Source organism: Gasterosteus aculeatus, chromosome 4 (genome assembly GCF_964276395.1).
Source record: "Gasterosteus aculeatus chromosome 4, fGasAcu3.hap1.1, whole genome shotgun sequence".
In the NCBI taxonomy this organism is placed as follows: Eukaryota; Metazoa; Chordata; class Actinopteri; order Perciformes; family Gasterosteidae; genus Gasterosteus; species Gasterosteus aculeatus.
Genome location: NC_135691.1, coordinates 31,284,822 through 31,312,519, shown reverse-complemented (window position 1 = coordinate 31,312,519; position 27,698 = coordinate 31,284,822). Strand labels below are relative to the sequence as shown.

The following is a 27,698-nucleotide window of genomic DNA, read 5'->3' as shown; positions in this document are numbered from 1 at the left end:
ATTTTCTACAGCCAAACAGAAATGAGTAAATCTCTTTGACATTTATTTGTATTGTCGTTTTTATCATTATCAAGCAAATGTAATCACAGTAGTCAATTAAAATCTGAGGTGCTGTTTGCTGTGTGAGAAACTGCGTTTTTTATCGACAGGAGATGAACATTGTAGAAGGAGTACAGTATAATTTTCTTTGCAGAAAAGAACCGCTCCTAGCACACTGATTACTGCACGCTCATGCCCACGTGCTGAGAGCAGAGTGCACCTCACCTGATAAGTGTTGTCCAGATGACTAAATTAGAGTTTTATTACTCAAGTACAGCTAATAAAAATATCTTTCCAAAAGCTGTAGGCGGCGAAAGTGACTTTGCTAATCGTCTCTGCAGCCAAGTGGTCTTGTCTCGGTATGTGCGTTTCTTCCTATGCAGGAGTAGAGAAAAAAACGTCAACGAAATTGGCTGTGCTTGTGTTCTGTAGAATAAAGGGAAATAATAGAACTGTACAATAAATACATTTATTGTAAAACAAAGGTTGTAAAAGTACGTAGACAAAAATGACTTTGGTTACATTTCAGGCCTCTTAAAAGTACAGCATTGTTGTCGTGTGGTTAGTGGGAACACGGCTGTTAGGAAAATGTAAAGATATGATGCATAATCCCTTCGAGTGTGTCATGAGACATTTCAGAAAAACTGTTCTGAGTGGCCAGTCCTGAGCCCGTCAGTGTGACAGGACTTGATGCATTGGGGAAATGCACTAAATAACGCGGCTAATACTAATGACACTTCTTTTGTTCTCTTGGTGTGTTTGATCTTCTCTTTCAGATCTGCGTTCATGGTGATCTCCGCCTCTGTGGGTGATCCTCGGTCACCATGAAAGACTAGGAAGTCGGCTCTCCAAGGGGAATGGCCTGTTTTGTAATATCCCAGCCCTGCTACCTGCCGAATGACTCCAGCTGCCTCTGAATGGGAACTACCACTGCTTTTGCTCTCTTGAGGATCTAAGCTTTTCCAGGAGAACAATTTTTGTTTTTTCTTCCCCACCCCCTTCCCACTTTTTGAAAACCCGCCGCCGAGCCGAAAGCAGCGACGCTTTAAGAGAGGCGAGACGATGGCGAACAACTCGTACAGCGGGGTGAAGAACTCCATGGCGGAGGCCAACCACGACGGAGAGTTTGGCTGCACGCTCAAAGAACTGCGCTCCCTTATGGAACTGAGAGGCGCAGAGGCGATAGGCCTGATTGGGGATTCTTACGAGGATGTTCACGGACTCTGCAACCGGTTAAAAACGTCGCCCGTAGACGGTATAGTAATTTTTCCCCCCCTTACACACAATCTCACAACTGTGGCTTGATTGGATGAAATACAGGATGTTTTTCGCAGCGGCGCCAGTAGCGAGCGCCGTTGGAATGCTCGTGTGGCGCACACATAGTTTGGGAGGCGTGTCATTGCCCTCCGTGATCCACACTGTGGATACCTTGACATCACTTCCTTGGAAAACTCATATGCCAGACAGGTGGCCGGGCAGGCTGGCTCTGACCTGCTCTATTTCAAGGCCCCGTGGACATGTCCCCCCCCCCCCCTTTCAGTTTTCACCTCTGTGTCCGTGTGTGTGCTTCAGACAGACCAGCTGTCTGCCTGGGCACAGCACCAGGCTGCAGGCAGGTCAATGTCCCACATGTGGCGGACAAAGCGAGAGGCTGGTTAGTAATGACTCTTGAGATGTTGGGGAAGGAGCGGGTTCATCTTTTGAACGTCTCCTCTGCTTCCTCGCCGTCGCTCGCACGCCACCAAGATCTTCTTCACTTTGAAGATAGCAGCGAGTTGAAGGGAAAAAAAAAAGTACTAGTTAAGTTGCTGGTGAACCCGGCTTAAGCAGTGGTGTTAGTCAGCCCCTCTCTTTTTTAATATAAATATATATATATATATATATTTACCCCTTTCTGCCATTCTTTATTTCTGTCTCAGTTGCACCTCTATAGACCGGCTGCCTAATCGCCAGAATGACCTTGACTGAACTCTTATTGGAGGGGATTTTCTGTTTGATCCCAGATTAAAACGGCACCGCATATTCACTGCAGCAGCAGCAGCAGCAGTAGTCCTCTGTATGCAGTGTCTCAACGCTAGCAAAACGCTTCCTGGGCCGCATCATATCAAAAAGAAAGCATTAATTGCCCCAATAGGCTTTGGTAGTCTTGTTTAAAAGGCCGGTAAACCCCTACTGAAGGGAAATCTCCCATGTCGAAATTTGGAAGCCGAGAGGAAGAGTGATCTGTCCAAACACGCGTGTAGTAACGCAGAGTCCTGTCACACGAGGGACATTGCTTGTTTCATTTTTATGCACGAGTGTACTTATCCGTCCCTGCTCAGACGAGCGCTCTACAAAAATATAAAAGGATGTGTATGGTTGAGGCTCATCAGCTCTTTCGACATTTAGATTTACAGCACAAAGACTTTTAAAGTCTTAGCACGGTATTGAGTAGATAATACCGCAAACATGGAATTTCAAACTACTTTCAATCCCGGCCGCAGCTTCACAATCTTTATTCTGCGCAGTCCGTATTTACCATCTCCAGATCATCAAACACGGTTTGAGTCAAGGAGAATATTAGATTATTTCTGGATTCTCTAACGGAACAAATCATTTGATTTAAAATAGACTTTTACTTTACAAAGGCCAAACAGTTTTAGTAATTTTCCCTGGTTATTTACAACTGCGTTCACTTCGTTTGCCCTCGCAGAAGGTGCCGCTCCACTTGGGACGGAGCCACTTCCGGTTTCAATCGGCTCATTCCTCATTAGCCTTCACAATTAAGCCATCGTTTAAGATTACAGAAGCTTGACAATTGAAAGGGGATTTCTAATTTGTTAGTCGTTTCACAAACATCCTAAAACCGATCCTTTGCTAATCCTGCACATTTCCAAGCTCGATTTTCTCCTCCATCAAAGTTTGACTGAGGTCCTCTGTTGCTGCTGTGATTCTCCACGCCGCCCCTATAAGGCCTGGTATCTAAAGATCTTAAGATCTCGCTGTGATTCATTATTCATTTTGATCATTAACATACCAGGACTCTGATTTTGAAAATACCTAATTATGCACATTGCGCTTTCTGAATTGTGGTAATGATCTTATTCTTAATCAAATATTACCCCTTGACTGTTTGACAAATGTGAGCCATTAACGCAAACCCGCCGCTGTAGAATAACACAATAACGGCCAGAAGGCCTTTAGTCACAGGTGGAACACATCACAAATGTTGTTTTTTTGTTTCGTTAAGCTTATCTTCTTTTTTTTTGGGGGGGGGGGGGGGGGGCTTTTAGTGCCCTTTATTTAAACTGCTGGAGGATGACAAGACGAGGAGTTTTGAATCGATTTGACCCAACCTTGTGTTTCGAACGTTTGCCCTCCTTCTCAAGTGCGCTGCGCTTCTGAAAACACATCCCGTTTCCATAGCGGTGAGGATCCCTTGTGTGGTGGCAAGAGAGAGCTCACCAATACCTGAGGCTCCCGCAGGTGGCCTGGTGTTATTTGTTCACTTCCTCTGAGCATGCAGACGCTTCCTTTTCTTTCCAAGTAAGATAACGGGGCGAAATGTGTTCCAGCAAAGTCTCCCGTTTGTCTGTGGTCTTCTTAGTCAGTGATATAAATCATTTAAAGGGGGAACCGCACCACGTCAAATATATATTCACTCGTCACGGCGACTGCTACTAGTTTCTGTTAAATGACTGTACAATCATCTCTGTGGCTCTCGTACGAGCATCGTCAGACATGCACACGAAAAATGACACCATTGGTTTGTCACCAGGGTTACCGTGGCCCGGGCCTGGGGATGACACATTTGAACTGGAAGCCTGCGTTACGTACTCTGTGTATGGAGACTGAAAGACACTGCTGTTTACCGTGCAGGGAGGGTCGGAGGAAAAAAGGCTCCGTTGAGTCGCGATATGGAAAAGTGTAGAAATGCTTTTCAACGACGAGGCCCACGTCGAGGGAGCGACGCCGCTGTGTGGCTCCTACTTATTCAAGGTCTCGATCAGTGGGGGAATCTGAGGCCTCTGCTGAATCGGTTGTGATTTTCATTCTTTTTCATTTAGTGTTTTATTTGTCTCGTGTGACCCCCCCCCCCCCCTCCCTCACACCAGCTATTTGTAATACTAGATCACTGGAGATTTGTAATAGAATTCCCATCCTTTTTACCACATTTTCTCAGGATTTAATATCCCCGCTCAGGGTCATAGTATTGTACTCCAAAGTGTACCCAGATGTCTGTATTTAGGCTTGGAGATGATTCCTTTCCGGTGCCCAAACCAGTTGATGCTTAAGAGCTGGGCTGTAGATGCCCAGAAATGACCGAGAAAGATGCCTGCAGGAGTCATTACAGATGTTCTTAAGCGTCTTACTTTCACCAGTGATGTTGGATTCGTTATGGTGATCTTTAGAACCTTCAGTTCAGACTTTTGAGTATTTGGCCATGTTCTCTCTTACAAAGCTTTGAGATGTTTCATTTGTCCCAGCTGAGCTTGGTCTCATTCAGTGGTCCTGCGAGAACACCAGAGTAGGTTGCAATGCAGCGAAACGCACACGTATAATTTAAATTGCACAGTAATATTGATTTAACACCACTTCTGGAGGTAAAACGATCCCGCTATGGTGATGAGGGTGACAAAGTCTCATTTGTTGAGCAAAGCGCTGCTCATTTGCACTTGGTAAGAAAAGAAGCTTTTCCAAAGAGGCTTTCTCTTTGATTCAATTGCTACCCAGATGTACCTTTTGTGTAAAACCTAATAATCTGCTCTTCATACGATAAAAGTAATACTATATCTAGAGCAGCTATTATGGGAATCCCGTAATCCAATTATCCGGCTCTGATGAGCATGATATCATATTAACATACCCAGATTTGGGGCTAACCTTTCAGCGACGTGAACGTCTTTGTCTCGTTTACCTCCCAGATAATAATGGCAAAGCGCACACAAACAAGTTCTGAGGTGAACTAACAATTTCTTTGATTTGGCTCACTGCCTTTTTTTGCTTTTATAGGACTCGGAAGCACACTTTACATAAATATCACAACTCCCTTCCGGGGGGACTGTTTGAAGTGGGAATGAAAAGTAGAGCGCACTTTTTAGCTGTCATTCTTGTCCTACTTGTAGTTCCCATCCAGGATCTGGTTAAGTTTAAAGTTTTCTAAACTCCTGCCACGAGGAAGAAGGACGAGTGCAGGGTTCACCTGTGAAAACAACTCGCTGTAGTCCGAGTTGACGGGGTCAGCCGGGGACGAGCGTCCAAATTAAACGGTTAATGATTAGCGGCTCGACTTCGAGACGCAGCGTGGGTCGCGAAAGTGATGCGAGGGGCCACGGTCGACCTGTTTGCTGTTGCCGTATCCAATGGGGGGGAAGTCGCTGAGCGTCGCTTGTGTTCAGTGCGCTGATGAAAAGGTAAAACGCGCTGTAACGCTGAGCGGGTGATTAGCTGTCAGCGTGGCTTCATTAGAGGCGTGGAGAATCGAAGCGGATGGTGAAAGATAAACATCCACGGCCGTTTTATGTGCTGGTGAGTCATTGACGCCCCCCCCCCCCCCCACACACACACACACACACACACACACACACACACACACGCCATTAGAAAAGTATGTGTTTGTGTCAGGTTTTAATGTCACTTAAGTACGGATTATTCTTCATTACCGAAGTAGCAATAGGAAATGCAGAATGAAACCCATGTTTTAATTGAATTAGATAATACACAACAAAACATTTACTTATGATGATGTTGTTCAATCTCTGCATTTTATTAACAATTTGCATGCTGATTTTCTTGGTCGTTACATTGATCTATTGATTAATTTGGAATGGGAAACTAGTGTAACTATCTTTGATGAAGGGATTGGTCAAGGTCAATTTGAATAGTGACTCTTAAGCATAAATAGCTGGATTTGTTATGGAACCATGGCTTTAAAATTGATTTATCACTCCCAAAATACACATTTACTTCAGTGTGATGGCAGATGATGGGGCTGGAAATTTCACTCCGTGTCAGAAAGCTGTAAAAATGTTTACACGACAAGAATCTGGAAGTAATGGTTTCCTGGGATGGATATCAGGAAATACCCATACATTATATTCGAGAATAATATCCAGCCAATAAAAGTTGTTTTAGTGTTCTAATATTGCACACTATTGAAGTGAAAGGAAGGAAGAAAAATCCGGACAGTATTTGATACAAAATACAAAGCCTACTTTTGAATGAGGAGTTCTTCACTAAAACATTTTCGGGCACGTTTCTTTCTCCCTTTGCAATTATCTAACTGCAGTCTGGGGCTGATGATTCCTCTAAAGCTTCTGGTCGTGTTTACTTGTTTTATTCTTTAACGACCGCGGCCCACAAGGACATGTATTCACGCTGCTGGTTTTATTCAACTTGTTCTAAGATATTCTTGTATATTCGCCACTATCACGTGTGTGGGTGAGACAAAAAACTGCAGCCAGGCTTCACATTGGAGAAGATGGAACCGGATAACCTTGCCTCGAAAAATGACAAGAGATTCTCTTTATCGCTCGCTGCCCCCATGCCCCCCCCCCCCACCCCTTCCCTCACCCACCCCCGTTTCGGATGAAGAATCGTCTGTTTAGCAGTTAGACAATGCGCCTCGCTCCCCGGGCTGTTCTCATCGCACAGACTCATTACCCAAATGTGCTGTCATGATTTGCATTGTACTTCTAGTCGCTGTGAATGCGTATCGGGCCGTGCACCTCTCCGCCGATCCCCCGTCCGTAGCAATTTCACACAGTCTCCCTTCCACCGGCCCTCCTCAATTCTGCTCCACCTTCTCTCTGCCACACACACACACAGCTCCACCCCAGTCTACACACACAAATTCACACACACGCGTGCAGGCAGTCGGCGTGAATAGAACTAGGGAAGAAAAAACAAAACTGTCATGCATCATCAAATGCGAGAAGGCCCTTTTGAATATATGACTGTGCCGGCATTTCAATGGTCTGCTGCAGACTGCTCGCGGTGCACATGCGTGACCGAGCGTCCGGCCGAGCCCACGTGCAATGAGTCAGAGAGACGACTACAACAGGACGGCAGAGTAGTGTACGTAACCAACCCCGCGGGTCTAAAGCTGAATCGACCTCCCGCGTCAGTCGCTCATTGTATTTCAAAAAAAGAAAAAAGAAAGGGTTTGTGGGATTAGACGTGACCCCGGTTCAGGTTTTTTTTTTTTTTGCACACCCAACAGAGCCAAATATTTGGCGCACACACATAGAATGTGTGTCATTGTTGTCCAGTCGCCTCCACAGTCAGAAAATAAATGCTGATTCTTTCTGGGGGATAATGTTTTTGGAGGCCCAGTGACGAGAATAACACTGACTAACTTACATTTTAGGTCCGCTTTCCTTTTGGATGTGAATATTTCATCTATGATGTCTGAGATTAAAGTCTAAAAAGGCTTTGTTTTAACATCTAATCATTTTGTCCTCTTTCTTTTTCCCCCTCCGTAGGTCTCAGTGGACAACCTGGAGACATTGAGAAGCGGAAAACGGTGTTTGGGCAAAATTTAATACCGCCCAAAAAGCCCAAAACTTTCTTACAGTTAGTGTGGGAGGCGCTGCAGGACGTCACACTAATCATCCTAGAAGTGGCAGCCGTAGTTTCACTAGGCCTTTCTCTTTATAGACCTCCAGATGCCGAAAGAGAACGTAAGCAACACTTCATTACAATTCCCTTATCTTTGTATTGTCACGGTTTGTTGAGAATCTATTTGAATATTTGGGACATGGAAGTCATGTGAACTGGCATAAAGAGCGCCCCCCCCCCCCCCCCCCCCCCCTCGTCCCTCTGCAGACTGCGGGAGGGCTGCCGGCGGCGTGGAGGATGAAAACGAGTCGGAAGCAGGCTGGATCGAGGGTGCCGCCATCCTCCTGTCCGTCATCTGCGTCGTGCTGGTGACCGCGTTCAACGACTGGAGTAAAGAGAAGCAGTTCAGGGGCCTACAGAGCCGCATTGAGCAGGAGCAGAAGTTCACTGTCGTCCGCGGGGGGCAAGTTATCCAGATTCCCGTGGCGGAGATCGTGGTCGGCGACGTCGCACAAATAAAATACGGTGAGAGGAGAAAGCGATTCGTGTGGATGTCACGTTTCTTTGGCGGAAGGAACGTATGGCGAATGCTTAGGATCAATTCCGTGTAACCCGAGGTTTATTCAAGTTGAATAATATTTTTTTTTTTTATTGTTCCTTCCCAATTTAAAGATGCGTCTTCTGCGTGTGCTTTCAGGTGACCTTTTGCCTGCTGACGGAGTCCTGATCCAAGGCAACGATCTTAAGATTGATGAGAGCTCCCTCACAGGAGAGTCGGACCATGTCAAGAAAACGCATGAAAAAGATCCAATGATGTTATCGGGTAAGTTGAAACCTCGAAGCAGGCCTGTATTATACACGTCAGTGAGGTCTTTTCACAGTACCATCTTGACAATGACATTTCTCAGCTTCAACAAAAATGATGAATTATAAAAGCGTTTTATTGATTCTGAAAATAATTTGCTTCAATGCATATTGAAAGAAAACAAGAATCCTCAGTAGCCAGAACTCCTGCTATGATTTTGCTTTTAGAAATAAGTCTATGTATATTCAAGGGTGCAATGTTCATTTGCTGATTAGAACTGAAAGTTATACGCGGCCCCTGTCCTGCTCCTTGCTGTTCAATCAGCTGCCAAAACTCCCCAGATGTAATAGATCCAGTTTCCGCTGTGTGGAGAGTCCACGTGCACAAAGCCTCGCTTGATTCTGCAGAAACGCTTCTTGTTTGGTTCGTCAGGCTCTCTGCTGCCACATCTGAGAAGGGAGGAGTGTATTCTTCTCTCTGTGTGTGTGTGTGTGTGTGTGTGTGTGTGTGTGTGTGTGTGTGTGTGTGTGTGTGTGTGTGTGTGTGTGTGTGTGTGTGTGTGTGTGTGTGTGTGTGTGTGTGTGTGTGTGTGTGTGTGTGAACGCTTAATTTTGATTTCCCTCAAGACGAATGAAAGGAAGGCTTCCTCTTATTAAGAGGCACGAGAGAACTTTTAAATGCTTTGTACTTTTCAGTCTCTTGCTCTGTTTTCACCTCTTCCTTTCCTCCGATTTAAGCTTGTTTTCTCTTCTGTTGTTTGCCTTTTCTGTATAAATCGATGAGACTTTCCTGTTGTTTTGAGAGGGACGCAGAGAAGAGATCTCTGGAGAAAAGCTCTTCGAGCCTCTCTGATTCCCATTAATTCACCCAGACAATTGGCTTTTGATTAAAGGCCTTTGATTAAATGTTTGGAGGATATTTGCATCCGTGACTTTTTTTATTCTTATCAAGCGCACCATTCTGCACGTTTGTGTTTTATTTCCTACATTTTAAAACCTATTTCATCCTCTATGTATCTCAGTAACCCTCTTGTAAGTCTGGCCAAACCAAATGTCAAATCTTATGATTTGGTTTGAATCGATATGAGAAGGTCAAAGCAACAAATTATCTATAACTTACATTTGATTTTCCTCCTCTGTCCAAAGGCACCCATGTCATGGAAGGCTCAGGGAAAATGTTGGTCACTGCTGTGGGTGTCAACTCTCAAACTGGAATTATATTCACTTTGCTCGGCACCGCTGAGGATGATGAAGAAGATGAAGAGGAGAAGAAGAAGGAAAAGGAGGAGAAGAAAAAACAAAGAAAAAGTTTGTTTCCTCTCCTTGTTCTGTTGCTTGCATGTCCGCATGGAGTTTTTCATTTTCTACAATTTGCATCTGCATTTTGCATAAAGAGTCCACATGTTCCATTGATACTTTTTTATTTTAAATATTGAAAGCAGTGAGCTTGTGCAGTAAATAGTAGTACTGACGTAGTAGCATGGCCACTGTTAACACAGGTTTGATGACTTACACACATTAGGGGCAGCAGCAGATTTAATAATCATTAATCATATTCATGTGTTAACGTGACGATTTTCTTCTGGATTAATCCTTAGTCTAAAAAACTCTTGAGTATTATTGTATACTTTGTTGTACAATCCCAGCAGTGAATTATTGCTATGAACTGAAATAATTATCCACACGATGTACATGCATACGGTTTGTAGTGGTTCATATTAGTTACTGTTTATATTGTCCACCAACTTTTTTTTTTTTTTTTAAGTACTAGAACTGATGTTGCAATTTTCCACAGACAAGAAGTTAGAGGAATCCATGGAAAATCGTAAGAAAGGTAAGTTGCTTTTTACATGTGCGTGCGCACACACACAGTCTCCTATACAACTGCCTTATAGCTTAGCAGTTACCTTTTTTATAGATGACTGCCTCTCGTTTAAAAGGAACTGGCGATATGTCAAAGCCTAAATTTGGCTGCAGCGGTTTGATGCACGTTTTTTCACGTCAGTTTATTTGGACTGGCTGTACTTTCCTGTCCATTGTCTGACTGACACTGTCTGCCCCTCCCTTCTGTCTCTATCTCCCCTTTTCTCGTCCTTGCCTGGCACATTGCGCTTTGAGCAGCAGGTGCTACTGAATCCAGTTATAGCGATTAGTGATGAGGAGATTAAAGCCATGCAGCAATTCTGCAGCCAGAACATCTGCTTTCCCACCCATCTCTCTCCCTCGGGCCCCCAACAATTTGATTTCTATTGATGCCCCAATCTGAACTATTCAGAGTCAAACTGTAAGACTTGCACAATTTCAGACTGGCTGCAACGGTAATGAGGCTGTTTAGTGGCAACTCAGCCAGCTAGCCGGGCTTGTAGTCCCGCCGGGACTCTCTGATCAGTTGTGCTCGGGTCTGTGACCACAACGCTGGCGTGAGTCCCCGGTGCACAGATTCCCTCTGCCTGCCAGGAATCAACAGTAATCCTTTAGACTGAGATTACACAGGCCATGTAAGAGCAGAGCAAGCCGCAGTCCACAGCAGCTGCAGTAGCCCAGTGTTAATTCCCTACCTCTTCCTGCTACATACATTCGCGCACAATACCATGCAGCTGTTCGCCAACGTGGTGAATAGAGCTTTCAGCATTGACTAACTGGGACATGTGCTGCTTGTGCTCGTTAAAAAAAAAAAAATTAAATAAATAAATCAAAATCCAGGAATGACACCCAAAAAGGAATCATTTCAGCAAGAGATGGACAAGTGTCAGTTGTTCTGCAGCGCTCAAGCTAATGGTTTTATTGTAGCAAGGGACACGACACTGGACTGTCAGCTGTCTCTCCTTTGCCACTAGAGGCTTTGTGTTGCCACGGTTACCTGGTTAGATATGGTTATGGGATTCCCGTCGGTTCTGCACGCGAGGGATGGAGGGTGGGGGGGTCCAGTGGGATGTTGAGAACGAGATGAGAGGGATTTATGGGAATTTAACTGGCAACGACTGCTGTGTTTAGCTTGTCAGAGGAGGTGATTCCTCTCATAGTTCCCAATGCTACCAGCTAGTTAACCTGTTCTACCCTAAATCTCCAAGGTGGCAGTGTAATTACACATTTTAGTTTTTCGTGTAATTACTCCAGTCAAATCACTGCAAACATAATTAAAGTGACATTTCCAAGTCCCCTCAGATAAAAGGGGGGGGGAGAAACGCCGATATCTTGAGTGCTGTGACATCTTTTACTCTTGGAGGGCTTTCCTGGAAATATACTGCTTTATTGTGCCTTTTTTTTCAGAACTTCAATTTGTTTTTTGACCATGTTCGGTGCATTCGTTTCCTGTTGCAACACCAACGATTTTAATTCAGGTCTTATAAATATAAGCAAATAAGCGAATCTAAATTGGCTTCATGCGGTGTCGGATTGAAGGCTGTAAGCTCTTGTTTTTTTTTCTTTCGGTTATGCTGATTTGTTAAAACTACAAGCTACTGCTATCCTGGAATCTGTTTTGAATATGAAAATGAAAATCGAATGTTATGCATTAAAACTGCGTACAACACTAGATGCCACTGAAACGTCGCAGCTTACTGTGACTGCAACTGTCGGGTGCTTTCGTTAAACACCTTCCTGTCGTTCCCTGCTGAAGCTAAAGCGATGGACGGGGCCGCGATGGAAATGCAGCCACTGAACAGCGACGAGGGAGGCGACGCGGAGGAGAAGAAGAAAACCGGCCCTCCGAAGAAGGAGAAGTCGGTTCTTCAGGGCAAACTGACCAAACTAGCCGTGCAGATTGGCAAAGCGGGTGAGTTGGGGGGGGCAGAATGAGTTTTATCCAATGGAATAACCCTAGTAAATTATGTTAATATGATTGATCGTCCTTTTTTTTTCTTTTCTTTTTTTTCCCGTTCCCCTCAGGACTGGTTATGTCGGCCATCACAGTCATCATCCTGGTGGTGCTGTTTGTCGTGGACACCTTCTGGATCCAGAATCTGCCCTGGGTCAAGGACTGCACGCCCATTTACATTCAGTTCTTTGTGAAGTTCTTCATCATTGGCGTCACCGTCCTGGTGGTGGCTGTTCCTGAAGGCCTCCCGCTTGCTGTGACAATCTCCCTGGCGTACTCTGTCAAGGTAAAGTCTCCTAGCCAAGTGACTTGTGGCCAATGCTGACCAGCTTACCTGTCAGCCTATTACAACCAGCCGGCCGGGCTGTTAAGACAAGGAGACTTGGCTAACCGAGTCAAGCTATGATCCCATATGCTGCAGTCGGTACCCAACAGTGGGCTTCCTCCAGTCAAGGGACTATTCATTGTCATCACTGTTTTGTAATACCGAATTGATTTTATTGTTTTTATATTCCCACAGAAAATGATGAAAGACAACAACCTGGTACGTCACTTGGATGCCTGCGAGACCATGGGCAACGCCACCGCCATCTGCTCTGACAAGACCGGCACGCTCACCATGAACCGCATGACCGTGGTGCAGGCCTTCATCGCTGAAAAGCACTACAAGAAGGTCCCTGACCCAGAGGCCATCCCCGCCTCCATTTTAGACATTCTGATCCTGGGCATCGCAGTCAACTGCGCCTACACTACTAACATCATGGTAGGTGGCCCGAGGAAAGCAACTCGCCTCTAATTTGTGTTCCATCGTGAACATCGCCTCGTCTTACTGTCTTCCCACCTGTCTAAAATTTTTTTTTTTTTTACTTCAGTCACCAGAGAAAGAAGGCGGCCTGCCGCGGCAAGTGGGCAACAAGACCGAATGTGCCTTGCTTGGCTTTTCAACCGACCTGAAGCGCGACTACCACGCCGTGCGCAACGAGATCCCCGAAGAGAAACTGTACAAGGTGTACACCTTCAACTCGGTCCGCAAGTCGATGAGCACCGTGCTGAAGATGGCTGACGGCAGCTACCGCATGTTCAGCAAAGGGGCCTCAGAAATCCTCCTAAAAAAGTACAAGAACATTCTTGAATCTCTGATTTAATGTATCATCGTGTGACATGTTGTGTGGCTTGTGTGTACATCCGTGATCACCTGGATTTTGATCACTTCTGTCCACATACAGTAGTTTTCCAGAATGAGGAGGGTATTCCATTGATTATTTCTCTTCGGTATGTGGGAAGTGGTCCGGGGGCCAGTTCAAGTGCATCCCACCCAAGCCCCTTATTTTGCGACTTAAAAAACAAGCGCAGGGAGAATGAGCCGGTAACAACGCTGTAAGCCTCTTAACCAAGCGTCCTTCTTTTTAACCCACAGAGGGCTTAGGGTGACCTCATATTACCGCAGCTCACATACGCTCTGTCTTCCCCGCTGTCACCTCAATTATTTTCTTAGGATTCTGCACCGATCTCCTCCTTCGTCCGTATTTCTCATTCCTCTGGGTATTCTTTGAACTCATCCCTCCACACTTGTGTGTGTGTGTGTGTGTTGATATGGTATATTAATATCCCTGTCTCACCTGCCAGGTGCTCTAAAATCCTCACCGCAAGCGGCGAGGCCAAGGTGTTCCGCCCCCGGGACAGGGATGACATGGTCAAGAAAGTGATCGAGCCCATGGCCTCCGAGGGCCTGAGGACCATCTGCCTGGCGTACAGAGATTTCCCCGTCTCCGAGGGCGAGCCCGACTGGGACAACGAAAACGACATCCTCACAGGACTGACCTGTCTCAGCGTGGTGGGCATCGAAGACCCCGTCAGGCCCGAGGTCAGTGGCGAGCGGATAATTTCATTGACTGAATTGAATCGCGTGTAATCAGGGGAACCGCTCACAATGGGGGGAAAAAAAACGACCTGCTCTGCGGGTTCACTGAAAGCGAGTGAGTATCATTGATTAATTTCACGGAAGCGAGCGCCATTAACGGAACAGCTGATGGGGTTTCCGAAGCTATTTTACTATCCGACAAGCACTGTTGAAGAAATACACAGGGAGCCTTAATGGGTTAGCGTGCTCCACTGCTCTGTTGGGAACCAAAGTGAATGACAGGCAATGCTGCATCAGCCCACTTTAAAGGGGAGAAGTGACTCCCCTGTGGCACACTGAACCAATACAAGCACTATGATATTGATGTTTGAATCAGAACTGATGCGTTACTGTTGCTTGAGGCTCAACTTTCATGTTCTGTCACTCATTGCTTTCTGCCACTGTGTGATGAGCAGGTATCATATACCTGACTTGTTTGCTGGAATCGATTGCCTGTGTTTTTGAAGGGGCCGATAAGCGCATCGTCCTCCAGCATACAGTCCCCATATAAATCCCAACCTGAACAAATGTATCGAGATTAAAGCTGTACGAATGACCACGTCACACAACCTGAACTTTCTCATTTGAATATCCCCACTGATATGCAAAACCTGTCTTCGCTTTCCTTCAGGTCCCAGACGCCATCAAGAAATGCCAGCGTGCTGGAATCACAGTGCGGATGGTGACTGGGGACAACATCAACACTGCACGAGCCATCGCCACCAAGTGTGGCATCCTACTGCCTGGAGATGACTTCATCTGCATGGATGGCAAGGAGTTCAACCGAAGGATACGAAATGAAAAGGGAGAGGTGGGCCTCGGCGAAACGCTGCACTCCGGAGATTTGTTGAAGGTTTTCCATCGGGATTCTACTCAGGTTTTGTCTCGTTTCCAGATTGAACAAGAACGCATTGACAAGATATGGCCCAAACTCCGGGTCCTGGCCCGCTCCTCCCCCACGGACAAACACACCTTAGTGAAAGGTAGTTGTGTTGCTGGAAATGTTGTTTTGCACTAGTTTTATTGTTTTGAAGGCATTTTGCATATTCATGCCATACTTTTCCAGGTATTATTGACAGCACAGTGATGGAACAAAGACAAGTAGTAGCAGTGACGGGAGATGGCACCAATGATGGCCCTGCCCTGAAGAAAGCTGACGTTGGCTTTGCCATGGTGAGTCCTCTCTGTTTTTACTTTTGTCTTAACCAGACTCGAGGTCTAGCGAAAAAGGATGACCGTCCAAATATGTCGTAATGAGATGCGGGCCGATTCTTCATCCTCCCTTTTGGTCTCCAGGGTATCGCCGGCACCGATGTGGCCAAGGAGGCATCCGACATCATCCTGACCGACGACAATTTCTCCAGCATCGTCAAGGCCGTCATGTGGGGGCGCAACGTCTACGACAGCATCTCCAAGTTCCTCCAGTTTCAGTTAACGGTCAATATTGTGGCCGTCATCGTCGCATTTACAGGCGCCTGCATCACACAGGTGAGCACAAAACAAGTCAATAAAACAATTAAAAAAAGGCTTCTAGTAAGGTTTTCTTCACTTCCAAAGTGCCCTTCCTGTTATCTCTACCAACATATTGAAGATCTCTTAAATATGCAGTGAATTTTTCCTATTTGCATAAAAATCCTCTCCTCAAACGACCTTGGTGTGTGTGTGTGTGTGTGTCTCTCTCTCTGCCTCCAGGACTCTCCGCTGAAAGCAGTACAGATGTTATGGGTCAACCTCATCATGGACACCTTTGCTTCACTAGCCCTGGCCACAGAGCCCCCCACAGAAGCCCTGCTCCTGAGGAAGCCGTACGGCCGCAACAAGCCGCTCGTCTCCCGCACCATGATGAAGAACATTTTGGGTCAGGGAGTGTTCCAGCTAATCACCATCTTCACTCTGCTCTTTGCGGGTAAGAAGCTCCGGTTATTCCGCCACACAGAGCCAGTGGACTCTGTGTGCGTTTGCTGGAAGAAAATTGTCTGTTTGTTTAAAACACATTCTCTTTCCCATTGTCCCTGCAGGAGAGAGATTGTTTGATATAGACAACGGCAGAAATACTCCCCTGCACGCCCCGCCCTCTGAACACTACACCATTGTCTTCAACACCTTTGTACTGATGCAGCTTTTCAACGAGATCAACGCCCGCAAGATCCACGGGGAAAGGAATGTCTTTGAAGGCATCTTCAACAACCTCATCTTCTGTAGTATTGTCTTTGGTACCTTTATTATCCAGGTAAAGGAGAGTGCACAGTTCTGCGGCTTGTTGAATTCCTGTGAATGTGCTCAGTGACTCACATGAGGGGGGAGAGAGGAAGAAGAAAAAAAAAAGGATCATCGGTCTCCCAAGATGTGTGCCTTGCAAATGTTAGATCTAAAAAAAGGAGTTGTCTAATTAATTCCGCCTCTCTTCCTGCTCCTCCAGATCGTCATAGTGCAGTTCGGTGGGAAGCCGTTCAGCTGCGTGGCTCTGACCATAGACCAGTGGCTATGGTGCACTTTCTTAGGCTTTGGCTCTCTACTATGGGGACAGGTATGATGTGACTATACTGCTGAGCTTCACCGTCAGTTGGCCGGAGACAGAAATATGGTATGACACTGCCCCCCTGTGTTGGAGTTGTCGTAGTGGGTGAAAAGTGGTGGCAGGTGTAACGATACAGTGTGTTGCATTCCTTAGCTCCAACATTTGAATTGCAAAAGGGCTCATATGGTAGTTATACTGCATGGCGCGTTGTCATGTAGCCACCTGAATGCGTTTATCGCAATGACAAAGGCATTTCTGGAATCTATTTTCTTCTTTGTATGCATATAATTATGCATAAAACGTTGTTTTCTGCTTAATTCCTGACAATGGGAGGTTGAGGGTTGATATTATTTACTCGTTTTATAATCAATGTTTATTTCCAGTATTTATAGTTAGGCTCTGATTGCCTGCACTGATCCTACGGGGGGGGGGTCTGAAGACTGGGCAAAATGGCTGTCGGACATGGGTCATAAATGAGTGCGGCTCACCTGCATCCTGATGTCTTTCAGGTAATCTCTTCGATACCCACCAGCCGCTTAAAGTTCTTGAAATCGGCCGGCCACGGCACCCAGAAGGAGGAGATCCCAGACGAGGAGCTGGACGAGCTGGAGGACAACGAGGAGATTGACCACGCCGAGCGGGAGCTTCGCCGAGGCCAGATCCTCTGGTTCCGAGGCCTCAATCGCATCCAGACTCAGGTAACAATCCACCGACGGTCCCACCGCGTACCAGCGAGCACGACACACCGAAAACACCAAGGGAATCAAAAGCCATAAACCCTTTTAACTCTATATTGCTCTTCCAGCTTAAAATCAGCGCGTCGTTCTCTCCCCTCTGCATTCGTCAAGAGCGGCTTGTGCCATAGAAGCAAAGGCCCCTCTTCTCATTTTTCTGCTCTCGCTCCTGAGCTAAAGCAGGCTCTGATGCCTATTTCTGGCTGAATCTATCAATCTATGCTACTGGACTAGTTTGAAGGTGCTGATGGGAAGCCAGGGAATTGGGTTGGCCGGGACGCACCATAGAACACCTGAATGTAGAGCGTATTGGCAGGGCTATAGCTGCAAGCATGGGAAGATTCTGCAGAGAAAAGGTTGAAAGTGAGGTCAGAGCTCCCTCCGATCAATGCCCTTTAAACGCAACACCCCCCCCCCCCTCTCTCCTTTTGACTATAATGCCTAAATTTCCAAGTGACATTTTTTTCGTACTGGTGCTTTTTTTCTTCTTCTTTCTTTTCTCTTCCTTCTCTTCGCTCTTTCTCTCCTCTGGCTGCGTTGTGTTTTATTTCCCTCTGGGCTTTCTCCTGTCATGCTGTCTGATTCTTTGCAGATGGATGTAGTGAGTGCGTTCCAGAGTGGAACTTCCTTTCAGGGGGCTCTAAGGCGGCAGGCCTCCAACTCCAGCCAGCAACAGCACGATGTAACCAATGTTTCTAGCCCTACACATGTAGCCTTTTCTACTACTGCCACTGCTGCCACTGCCGCCAACACCGCTTCTGCCACTGTGGGGTGTGAGTGCGTGTTCTCCTCTAGTGCATGAGAATTTTTTGATTTGATCTCTTCTGTTCTTCTAACATCTTCCTCCTCCACTCTGATTGTCACGTAACGTTGACACTTTTACTCTCTCACGCCTCCTTTTCAATGTCCCCCTTCCTGTTTACTGCCCAAAATACATCTTGCATAATGCTTTGATAACCCTGCTGTGTGTGTGTGTGTGTGTATATATATCTATATATGTATATGTACCCTGTAACCAGGTCGCTTCTAGTGTCAGTGTTTTTCTCTGTCATCATGTTTCTGTTCCGCTTCTGCTTCGGTCTCAGAAATGAAACGTTTTTACCTTTTTTGCACTTCCTATTTGAAAAAAACAAACAACAACAACAAGAAAAAGCTGTTTTCTGGGTTGACCGTAACCAGGTTTGTCTGCAGCTGCCTGTGTAGCACCCGTGGGTCTGTGTCGCTGCTCTCTAGTCGGGTAAATGTTTTGAGTATCAGCCCATGATCACGGCCTAAAACGATAAAGAGGCAAACCTTGGCCCCCGGACGGAGTGTCGGTGGAATAATGACCTCTTCCTCCTCCAGCTGGGGCTGTCTCTGGGAGTCTGTTGTGGGGGGGGGGGGGGGGGGGGGGGGGGGGGGGTGGAAAAGAGGGTGCGAGGACGGGCGGCCACGTTGGTGGCGGGCGCCAAAGGAGCCCTAGAGACGAGCAGCCGTAGTTTGTGCGTCGTTCCTTTCGACGGCCCGCGCGTCCACTCGGCTGAGCCCTTCCTCCCTGGCGCCCCGCGCGGCTGTTGACTCTTTTTCTCTTTCAGATCTTCCCAGGCGGACCGTCTGACCAGCAGGGGAGTTTAAATGTCTAACAGATGCCGCGAAAAGAGCCCGATGGAATAAATGACTGTGCTCTCGGGTGTAAACATGCGGGACTTTCCCCAGACGCAGCAGATCCCATGTGGTTTTTGCCCCCCCCCCCCCCACCCGCTATATTGCCGACCATATGCAACGCGGCAGTAATGTTTGGGTCTCTGTGTGAATCTCTTTGACCTGACGGGTGCTTTGCTTCTAAACTCTTCACTTCTCCTTTCAGGTTGCTTTTTTTTTTTTTTTTTTTTCTCTCTCTGTGAAAACTGGCAAAACCAAAACGATGAAAAACAACTGACCCCCTCCCCCCCCCCCCACGTATTCTTCTTTAGATTCTGTGAAATGTGTCATGGGCTATACTCAAAGGTTTACTCCCATTGAACACAAGGTAGCGCCACGCTCTGCATGGGTTCAAAGTCTCTGGTCTCGTTTGTGACTTTTTCCCTCTCTGTGCTGTTTTTGACATGTAGACACGCTTGGCTGCCGCAGCTTTTATTGTTTTTACTCCACAAACATGAGCCGTGACTGACCATTCTGTCTGTCTCCTCTTTCTTTCTCTTTCTCTCTCGTCACTTTTTCCTGAGCATGTCCAACTAAAGTAGAACTCTTGTGTCCCGCCCCTGTCCTTCTCTTCTCTCTTGGATGCGTTCTTGTCTAAAGAACAGCACTCCTCTCGCCTCAGTCTCCTCTTGCATTTTGATTAATCGGACACGGGCATCATCTACCACGTGTTTTGTGACCTACTACTGTACTCACAAAAAAAAAAAATTAAAAGAAACCTGCATTGCCTTTGGTTTGACACTGGTTTGTACCCTGACTGATTCACGACGTGAAAGTAAACGGTTTGCCTCTCCGCTTTTCTCCCGTTGACACTTTTGAGCGAGACTGCTACGAACTCTCAGGTGGTTGTGAGGTTTAAGTCCAGACATTCGTCGTTTGTAACTGCACACCTGCACAAAGATTGATTTTTGCCCTTAAAAACTCACCCAATATTGACCCAATAAAACCTGCGGCCTCATTTTGTTATCGCCGGTGTTCAAATTCAGAACCGCACGGGACTAAAGCTCTGCGCCCTGTCCCTTCTACCCTTCCCCCCCCCTCCCTCCAGATCCGGGTGGTGAATGCATTCCGCAGCTCCATCTCCCTCTATGAGGGGCTGGAGAAGCCCGAGTCGCGGTCGTCCATCCACAACTTCATGAACCACCCCGAGTTCCGGATAGAGGACTCGGAGCCCCATATTCCCCTCATCGACGACACCGACGCCGAGGACGACGCTCCAACCAAGCGCAACTCCGCCAGCCCCCGCAACACCACGCCCACGCCGCCCTCGCCCACCATCACCGCCGCCCCAGTCGCCCCGGCCACGCCCACGCCCGTCTCCGCCTCCCCCAACCAGAACAATAACGCTGTGGAGAGCAGCAGCAACCACCTCCTCCCGGAGGGCCCTAAGTCAGGAACCCCCTCGGCCCCGGGGAGCCCCCTACACAGCCTGGAGACCTCCCTTTGATCTGACACCCCCCCTTCCTCCCCCCTTCCTTCTCCCTCACCCTGCCCACCACCCCAGCATACTTTTCTACCCACCACCGAGGAGCTCCCAAGCGAAGCGGAAGGAACACTGGGAGAAGCGAGGCGGGGGGCGCGGGGGGCTCGGGGAGGGGGGGAGGTAGGTGCGTGAGCTTTGGACTAACGGAACCGCAGACGTTGAGAGGAATGTACGGCTCGGCGTGGATGCTTTGGTCTGCTTCTCTTTTTGGTTCTTGTTAGAGGACCATGTCTCCACCCCTCCCCTCATTGGTCATTTTTTGTTTGTTTGTCCTTTTTTTTTTTTTCTCTGTAAACAAGGGGTGATTCTAAACTCGGATTGAAAGTGACCTGTTTTTATCATTCTATTAATATTATTATTATTATTTGAATTAAGAAGGGGAGGTCGTCCTCCTGGCTTGAAGATCGTCTGTAAGAATTCTGAAAGAACCTTTAGCTTCTCTTTTATCTGAATGGTGTTGTATATTTATCTCTTTGGCCCTCGCGCATTCAAAACTTATTTCTGCTCCATTGGCTGTTAATATTTTGAGTTATTTATGGTTTTTTTTTGGAAAAAGCAGGTCTGTTTACAAAGTTTGTAGATACTTTTTTTCAGTTTGTAGGCAAAAGAGCTTCCTGATGTCTGATGCAGAAAACTGGGACAGATGAAAAAAAAAAAAATGAATGAGAGGATTATTTCAGATACTGCTGTATTTTCAGGAGAAAAGGGTGTTTCTATTGAAACTTAACTATTTTTGCCTGCAAGTTTTATTTGTTATATATTTGTAGATAAATGTAGAACCTTCTAGCCAAACCGATAAACACTAAGGCTTGTATAGAAAAGGGGTCCACCGGGTGAGACGCGTAGGGCCTCTGTCCACTAACATCGCTATAAATATTTACTTCTTCGATAGTTTTCATGTGCACAAAAACCTTCTGGAGTTCTGGATTCTCTTTCATTCATTACATTGTGTTCAAGGATTTCCACATGTTGAAAGGTTCGCTCGCTAAAGGGAGTTAACGACATATCCGGGCCCGTATTTAGCAAGCATCACCGACTGACACCTCGAATCAAGCTGAAACCAAGTCTTACCTCGGAGTTGGTCCCTCACGAAGCCTCCTGCGGGACGAAGAAGTCGGGTTTTTTTCCGTTTTTTTTCCTTTTGTGGTTTTACAACACTTTGTAACGTAACATGAAATGTCGTATTGTAGTAGTTTATTAGTCACATTCAAACGAGGGAAGCACTCGCTGGTGTATTGGGTTTTTTTCTGCATGTTGACACAATTTGTTTTTGCCAAAGCTCACAAAAACACAAAAATGACTTCAAGTTTGTCGCTTTTTTTTTTTTTTTTTTTCCTCATAACCACATTTTGAGTTTAAAGTAACGCTTCAATCAGCCCGGTGCGCCTATTTATTTTTCAACAACAAGTTGATATAGACTCATCTTGAATGTGCCTTGGCTACAATAACGATCTAGGCGATGCTTTGTCCCTTTGTTTTCCACATGCAGGTAACTCCTCACAGAATAAACACTGTTACTCCTACTGCTAAACGTAGGACCAATTAAGCCTCATTCTCATCCTTCTGGGCCAGTTGGGAAAGAGTTTCTCTTTCTAGATGCTTGATAAATATGGACCCTGGTCATATTGGTGCATTTCATTTCTGTTCTGGTTTCTCTCAGTAAAACGTTAGCCCCTTGCCAATGTACAATATTGACATTTGTTTACTCAGGCAGAGAAAAAGTATTTAATTTAAAAAGGAATCTAAAAAGAAAGAACCTTTTAACTTCAGACTTTGTGTATATAGATAGTCAATTATTGTCTTGGTGAAAAAAAAAAAAAAGCAATTGAATTATTTTCATATTCCATTCAATCGTTTAAGATCATGCCTTAGGGAATACTTCATTTTACTCCTAAGTTCTAGTTTGACACTTTTTAGAAATCAAAAACCTGGGGGGGAAATAGGCTTTTTTTTTCCAACCCTGTCCATAAGACTTCTTTCATCATGGATAAATGTTGCTGCATTTGATTTGTTTGTAAAATATTTTTGACACCTGATGTACTGGAAACGCTAAAGAATTGGACATTTTTCAAGAATAAAGACTAGGCATACACTGGTATCTATCTGCACAGGGTACTTTATTTCAGAGCGTTCCTTGGGAAAGAATAATTTTGATACAAATCATAAAATAAAGTGTACCTTTGTATTTTTATGACAATACTGATGATACCTTTTCATCGTACTAAACCGATTTTGGATGATTTGACACCAATTACGTTATATGGGGGGTGGGGTGGGGGGGTTGTTTGGCCACTAAAATGTGTGTTCCTGGAATATTCATCTCAGGGTGCAAATGGCGTGAAAAGCGATCAAGCCTCCCTCAGTCTGTATGTTGTCACACTTAATGAAACGCTTGGGATGGCTTGGGCAGCAGGCTGCACATTATTCCTGCAGCCTTTTGGCCGTGGACGGGGAGATGGGGGGGGGGGGGGGGGGGGGGGGGTTGGAGATGTAAAAACCAAAACGTCCTGCGAGGAAATACTTTGTTTTACAGATGACAAAACAGCAGCTACGATTTGCATACAAAGTTGAGATAATTGAAAAGACGAGCGGAATCCATATGAGGCGTTTGTTCTGTAGCTTCTTCCTGTAATGGGGATGAATGTTTTTCCATCTGTTTTATGGATTTTTTTTTTTTTATCTTTTAACATTTGGAAATAAAAAGTACTTCATGTCTGTTTATCTTGAGCATTTTAAATGGATATCGTGATTGGATTTACATTTGAAACTTGTTGAGTAATGTGTATGGTTTTTAAAAATAAAAAATGTATTTAGCCTAACTGCAGGGCTATGGTTTTCATTTACCATGCAGTACTTATTGATTTATACATTACAGGTGGGCAAAGATATTGCAAGAAATCTAAATCCTGAGTGAGGAAGATTGTCTTGCAAGAAAGCGTATTTTTACGCATAACTGCACAATTTCCAAATGTATCTTAACCATTAGCTATGTAAAACACTACTCAAATAATTGTTAATACACATTAAAAACCTGTAAATGCATGTTATAGCAGTACCAATAACGTTTGGATTCAGAGCTCGCTGGCAGTGAGTATTGCACAATGCAGCCTTTGAACGGAGTGTTTGACCCAGTTATTTTCTGTCTCTGCAGAGGTGAGTCAGGTAAAGAACTGGAAATGCACGCTTAAATATTAAACCCATCCTCAGTCGCCTCCACCGCACAAGGAACCTTATATGTGTAAGTCTCTGGAACTACGGCTATATTTTTGTGTCCAAACTTTTGACTGGCACTGTACGTGTTTTTATTCCAATTAAATTATTTAAGTTAAGCGATTGGATGAGTGCAGTACCATGACCCATCCACTAGGTGGAGGCAGAGTGTGTGACCGGCTGGTACATGCTGGAGGAAGACGCTCCATCCAATGCAAATACAAATGGCTGGAATCATCTCAAATGTTTGTGTGTAAGATCTTTTCATTTTTCTTCTTAATAGGCTGCTGGTTCTGTGAGTTTTGGTTGGGGAGTGATGTGATTTATACAGTTTGAAATGTGTAGTCTCAGCTTTTACCATGACAATAGTTTGTACAGGTTAAGTATGGCAATACAGCAGGTTGAATAAAGTATTAGTATATCATGTCAATAAGGTGAAATATATATTATAGCTTGTTGAATAAAGGTTATTTTATAACATGTTGAGAAAAGTAAAAAATTGTAATTAACTAAGATCCTCGCTTAATAATATGCCCATGTCATGTCACGACCACATCGGCAGAGGGCGCTGGTGTCCTCTTTCAGCCTCTTAACAAAGATCGTGCACTGCTGAGATGAGTCACTCCCTCTTTGCTTCTTGGCATCTGAAAAACGGCCTGCGCCAAGTACCCTGAAATGATTTCTCCGTGTGGGCAGAGATTATAACCTAATGTCTCCTTGTCCTGGCGGATAAATCTCCATAAACGCGAGTTTAGGAACCCGGAAGTGACCACAGAGTGAGGCGTCCGCGCTCTTCTCCTCCCTCCCTCGTTCCCTTTCGGCTCCGCATTGTGTTCCTCCCGCAGCAATGGACTCTAAACACTGGCCGAAGGTCCGCTGAACCACGAAGTCGCGACATTTCTGTAAGTAAGAATGATACAAAGTATATAATGAGACAAAAAAACACAACCTACAGTAGAACCGGCGTAATCGAAGGATTAAAGCTGCGTTTGCCATTCGCGAGTTGGACGGTATCGACCCTCTCCTTGAGATCGCTCGGTTTGGAGCTAATTTGAATCCTCAATTGACAGCTGAGCGCCGATGCGCATCCGATTATCATGCCGCATTGCTCTCATCTGTGCACGTTTCTTTTCTTCTTCTTTTTGCGCCTCCACGTTACGCCGCCGTGTGGCTGTTGCTGTGCTTTTATCTCTTGTCTTTGCTCGTGACCTCCGTCCTCCTCCAGAGGCAATAAGGAATGAGACCCTCCCCCCGCCGCTGAGCAACAAGATGAGAGAGTGGTGGGTTCATGTGGGTCTGATCTGCATCCCGCTGGTGGCCGTCTACCTCCACATCCCTCCCCCTCAGCTGTCCCCGTCCCTGCAGAAGTGGCACAACGCCGGGGAGGCGTTTCACTTCAGAGGCAGGGACATCTTCTACAGAGGTAGGAGGACCTCCATGGACGCTATAGGTGCTGCTGCATCACATCCCACGTCAACTGACACCAGTGCAGATTCACGGTGGATCGTTATCACTTATTCAATGACACGATGCCACCAAAGCCCTCAGTCCAGACCCCAATGGGGAAAAGAGCAACCCCACGCGTGCCCGTCACGGTTTTTGTTTTCTCTTTCCTCCTCAAAACCCAGATTCCTACGGCGCTCTGGGAAGCTCCGATGTCGTCATTCTGCTCCACGGCTTCCCCACCTCCAGCTTCGACTGGAACAAGGTGTCCACCGCACGCGCTCAGCAGCCAAGTAACAGGTCGCCCGCAAGTCTGACCGAGTGACCAAGTTTCTGTCTTCTACTCAGATCTGGGAGCCGCTCACTCAGCGCTTCCATCGGGTCGTTGCGCTGGACTTCCTGGGTTTTGGCTTCAGTGACAAGCCAGTGAGTGCATTTTTTTTGTGCGCTTCTACTTCCTGCATGGTTCCCTCTTCCTCTCGCTGCTCTTAACTCTTTTCTCATCCCAGCGACCCCACCGGTACTCCATCTTCGAGCAGGCCAGTGTGGTGGAGGCCCTGGTGGCTCACTTGGGTCTGAGCAACCAGCGAGTGAATCTGGTCTCCCATGACTACGGAGACACTGTGGCGCTGGAGTTGCTCTACAGGTATTTATATGTGTGTGTGTGTGTGTGTGTGTGACTATATTCAGGTTGACGTTATAGAAAACAGTATCCATGACACTTTCCCCTCCTCCCATCTGCTGTTTGTCTCTTTTCCTCACGAACAGAAGCGACCAGAACCGCTCCGGTCACCTGATCATCAACAGCCTGTGTCTCTCTAATGGAGGTACGGCGCCGCCCGTTGGTTTTGGGGGTCAAGTTGTAGATGGCGGGTCAGTGCTGATTCTTTTATTCCCAAACAGGATTATTCCCGGAAACGCATTACCCGCGTCTGCTGCAGACGGTGAGCGCGTGTACTGTTTATCTTATAAGAAACAAAGTTATATTGTCTGTCAAAGTTCTCATTGACACCTTTTTTGTTCTGCCGTCAAAAGCTTCTGAAGGACTCTAGTTTTCTGGCTCCAGTTCTGACGCGGCTCACCAACTATAAGATCTTCCAAAAAGGGTAAAACAAGCGCAGAACTGTTTCAAATTGTGCGACATGATCTTCATGTTGCTGATAACTGAACTCGTAGGATCGGAGACGTGTTCGGTCCGTACACGCAGCCCACTGACGCCGAGTTCTGGGACATGTGGACAGGTTTACGCTACAACGATGGAAACTTGGTGTTGGACAGGTGTGTGTGTTGTGTGTGCGTTTACTTTGCATTCAAATGGCCTCGATGATCCTTGTCACTCATTTTGTCTCCTTTTTTTCCCCCCCTCTCAGCATCCTGCAGTTCATCAACCAGAGATCAAAACACAGAGAGCGTTGGGTGGGCACCCTCACTTCCACCATCGTCCCACGTGAGTCCACAGAGTGATCACAACAAGTGTGTGTGTGGCTAAATGTCCCTTGAGGTGTGTTAGCTCAGTCGCCTCGAGCAGAGTCGCTGATTCTAAGCTGCTTAGCCTACAAGGAGAAGCCTCGTCGTCCATCTGTGATGCCACACGCAGGAAGGGAGGAGGGGGGGCAGGGACGTGTGTGTCCACTGCTCACAAAGACCTCATGTCAGATGTAGCTAGAAAGGCATTAACCAGGGTCTCTAAACCGCTTCTCCTGAATCCTCGGCAGTGAGTAGATGTTGAGGTTGATGAATGTTGTTTGACTTCCTTTACTATCACTCCATTTCTCTGTGTTCCTCCCTCCAACTTGTCCTCCGTGACCCTCTTGTGACCCTGTTTGTCTTACAGTGCACATGATCTACGGCCCCCTGGACCCCGTCAACCCTCATCCTGAGTTCATCCGTCTTTATCAGTGAGTGACCCCCCAGTATTATTCTTCAACCCCAGCTTCACTGAAGCAGTCTTCTTGGGCAGAACAAAATTTCTGATCTTAACTACGAGTCTTGTTTCTGCAGGCAGCTGGTCCAGAGGTCGACGTTCACCATTTTGGATGAACACATCAGTCACTATCCTCAGCTGGAAGATCCGACCGGCTTCCTCAATGCATATTTTAATTTTATTCACTCTTTCTGAGAGGTTTCTAAGTATGGCGCTCCATGTTAGTGGATTCATTCCCACTCTTTGCAGGCATTTGGTAGTTTGCAGCACTTATTTTTATTGAGGTAATATGAAACAAGACCTTTCATGACTGTTTTAACCAGGGCCTATGCATCAGTATGATATTTGATTACCAGTGACGGACTAGATCACAACCGTCCAATGTTCAGCTAAAATCCTTATTAATTGTACCTAATGCAAGTGAATAACTGAAGGTGACAGTGTTTTCAACCTGATCCTGGAAATTGCCGCGTGATCATTGAACATATCTGGAGGACATTGTTTTGATTCCCTCCATTCTGAATGATTTTTTTACATTTCTCTTGATGTCAATGAAATGCCTAGATCTCAGCTTTTCTTTAATTAAAACTAGTTTTGTAAGAATCTG

The 27,698-nt window shown here is 46.0% G+C and overlaps 2 protein-coding genes across 4 annotated transcripts in view; both read left to right on the top strand.

Moving 5' to 3' along the window:
- The window catches only part of atp2b1a (ATPase plasma membrane Ca2+ transporting 1a), a 30,800-nt gene extending 7,467 nt beyond the window's left edge, over positions 1–23,333 (top strand). Inside the window, exons 2-22 of one of the 3 annotated variants that reach the window (XM_040174867.2) lie at positions 816–1,294; positions 7,503–7,700; positions 7,846–8,103; positions 8,276–8,401; positions 9,529–9,690; positions 10,178–10,216; positions 12,002–12,157; positions 12,271–12,485; positions 12,720–12,962; positions 13,072–13,313; positions 13,826–14,063; positions 14,731–14,910; positions 14,995–15,082; positions 15,166–15,272; positions 15,396–15,587; positions 15,792–16,005; positions 16,118–16,329; positions 16,519–16,626; positions 17,127–17,315; positions 17,944–18,033; positions 20,080–23,333. In XM_040174867.2, coding sequence (XP_040030801.2) covers positions 1,102–1,294; positions 7,503–7,700; positions 7,846–8,103; positions 8,276–8,401; positions 9,529–9,690; positions 10,178–10,216; positions 12,002–12,157; positions 12,271–12,485; positions 12,720–12,962; positions 13,072–13,313; positions 13,826–14,063; positions 14,731–14,910; positions 14,995–15,082; positions 15,166–15,272; positions 15,396–15,587; positions 15,792–16,005; positions 16,118–16,329; positions 16,519–16,626; positions 17,127–17,315; positions 17,944–18,033; positions 20,080–20,478 — 3,849 coding nt within the window. In that variant the 5' untranslated portion in view covers positions 816–1,101 and the 3' untranslated portion in view covers positions 20,479–23,333. Of the gene's footprint in view, positions 1–815; positions 1,295–7,502; positions 7,701–7,845; positions 8,104–8,275; positions 8,402–9,528; positions 9,691–10,177; positions 10,217–12,001; positions 12,158–12,270; positions 12,486–12,719; positions 12,963–13,071; positions 13,314–13,825; positions 14,064–14,730; positions 14,911–14,994; positions 15,083–15,165; positions 15,273–15,395; positions 15,588–15,791; positions 16,006–16,117; positions 16,330–16,518; positions 16,627–17,126; positions 17,316–17,943; positions 18,125–20,079 lie in introns of all 3 variants that reach the window. The other 2 variants (XM_040174869.2, XM_040174868.2) reach the window with 2 other exon arrangements.
- A 954-nt stretch (positions 23,334–24,287) lies between these two features.
- Positions 24,288–27,694, top strand: mest (mesoderm specific transcript). The gene is made up of 12 exons (XM_040174872.2): positions 24,288–24,626; positions 24,950–25,147; positions 25,353–25,432; positions 25,516–25,593; positions 25,677–25,813; positions 25,936–25,994; positions 26,071–26,111; positions 26,203–26,273; positions 26,344–26,445; positions 26,538–26,614; positions 27,002–27,065; positions 27,169–27,694. Exons 2-12 carry the CDS (start codon positions 24,994–24,996, stop codon positions 27,284–27,286), a joined length of 981 nt encoding a protein of 326 aa, XP_040030806.1. The 5' UTR covers positions 24,288–24,626; positions 24,950–24,993; the 3' UTR covers positions 27,287–27,694.
- Positions 27,695–27,698: the final 4 nt, after the last annotated feature.

Coding starts and splice junctions, on each gene's coding strand:
- mest (XM_040174872.2), top strand. CDS start 24,994: ATGAGAGAGTGGTGGGTTCATGTGGGTCTGATCTGCATCCCGCTGGTG. Junction 26,112..26,202: donor ACCCGCGTCTGCTGCAGACG/GTGAGCGCGTGT, acceptor TGCCGTCAAAAG/CTTCTGAAGGACTCTAGTTT. Junction 26,615..27,001: donor CACTTCCACCATCGTCCCAC/GTGAGTCCACAG, acceptor TTTGTCTTACAG/TGCACATGATCTACGGCCCC.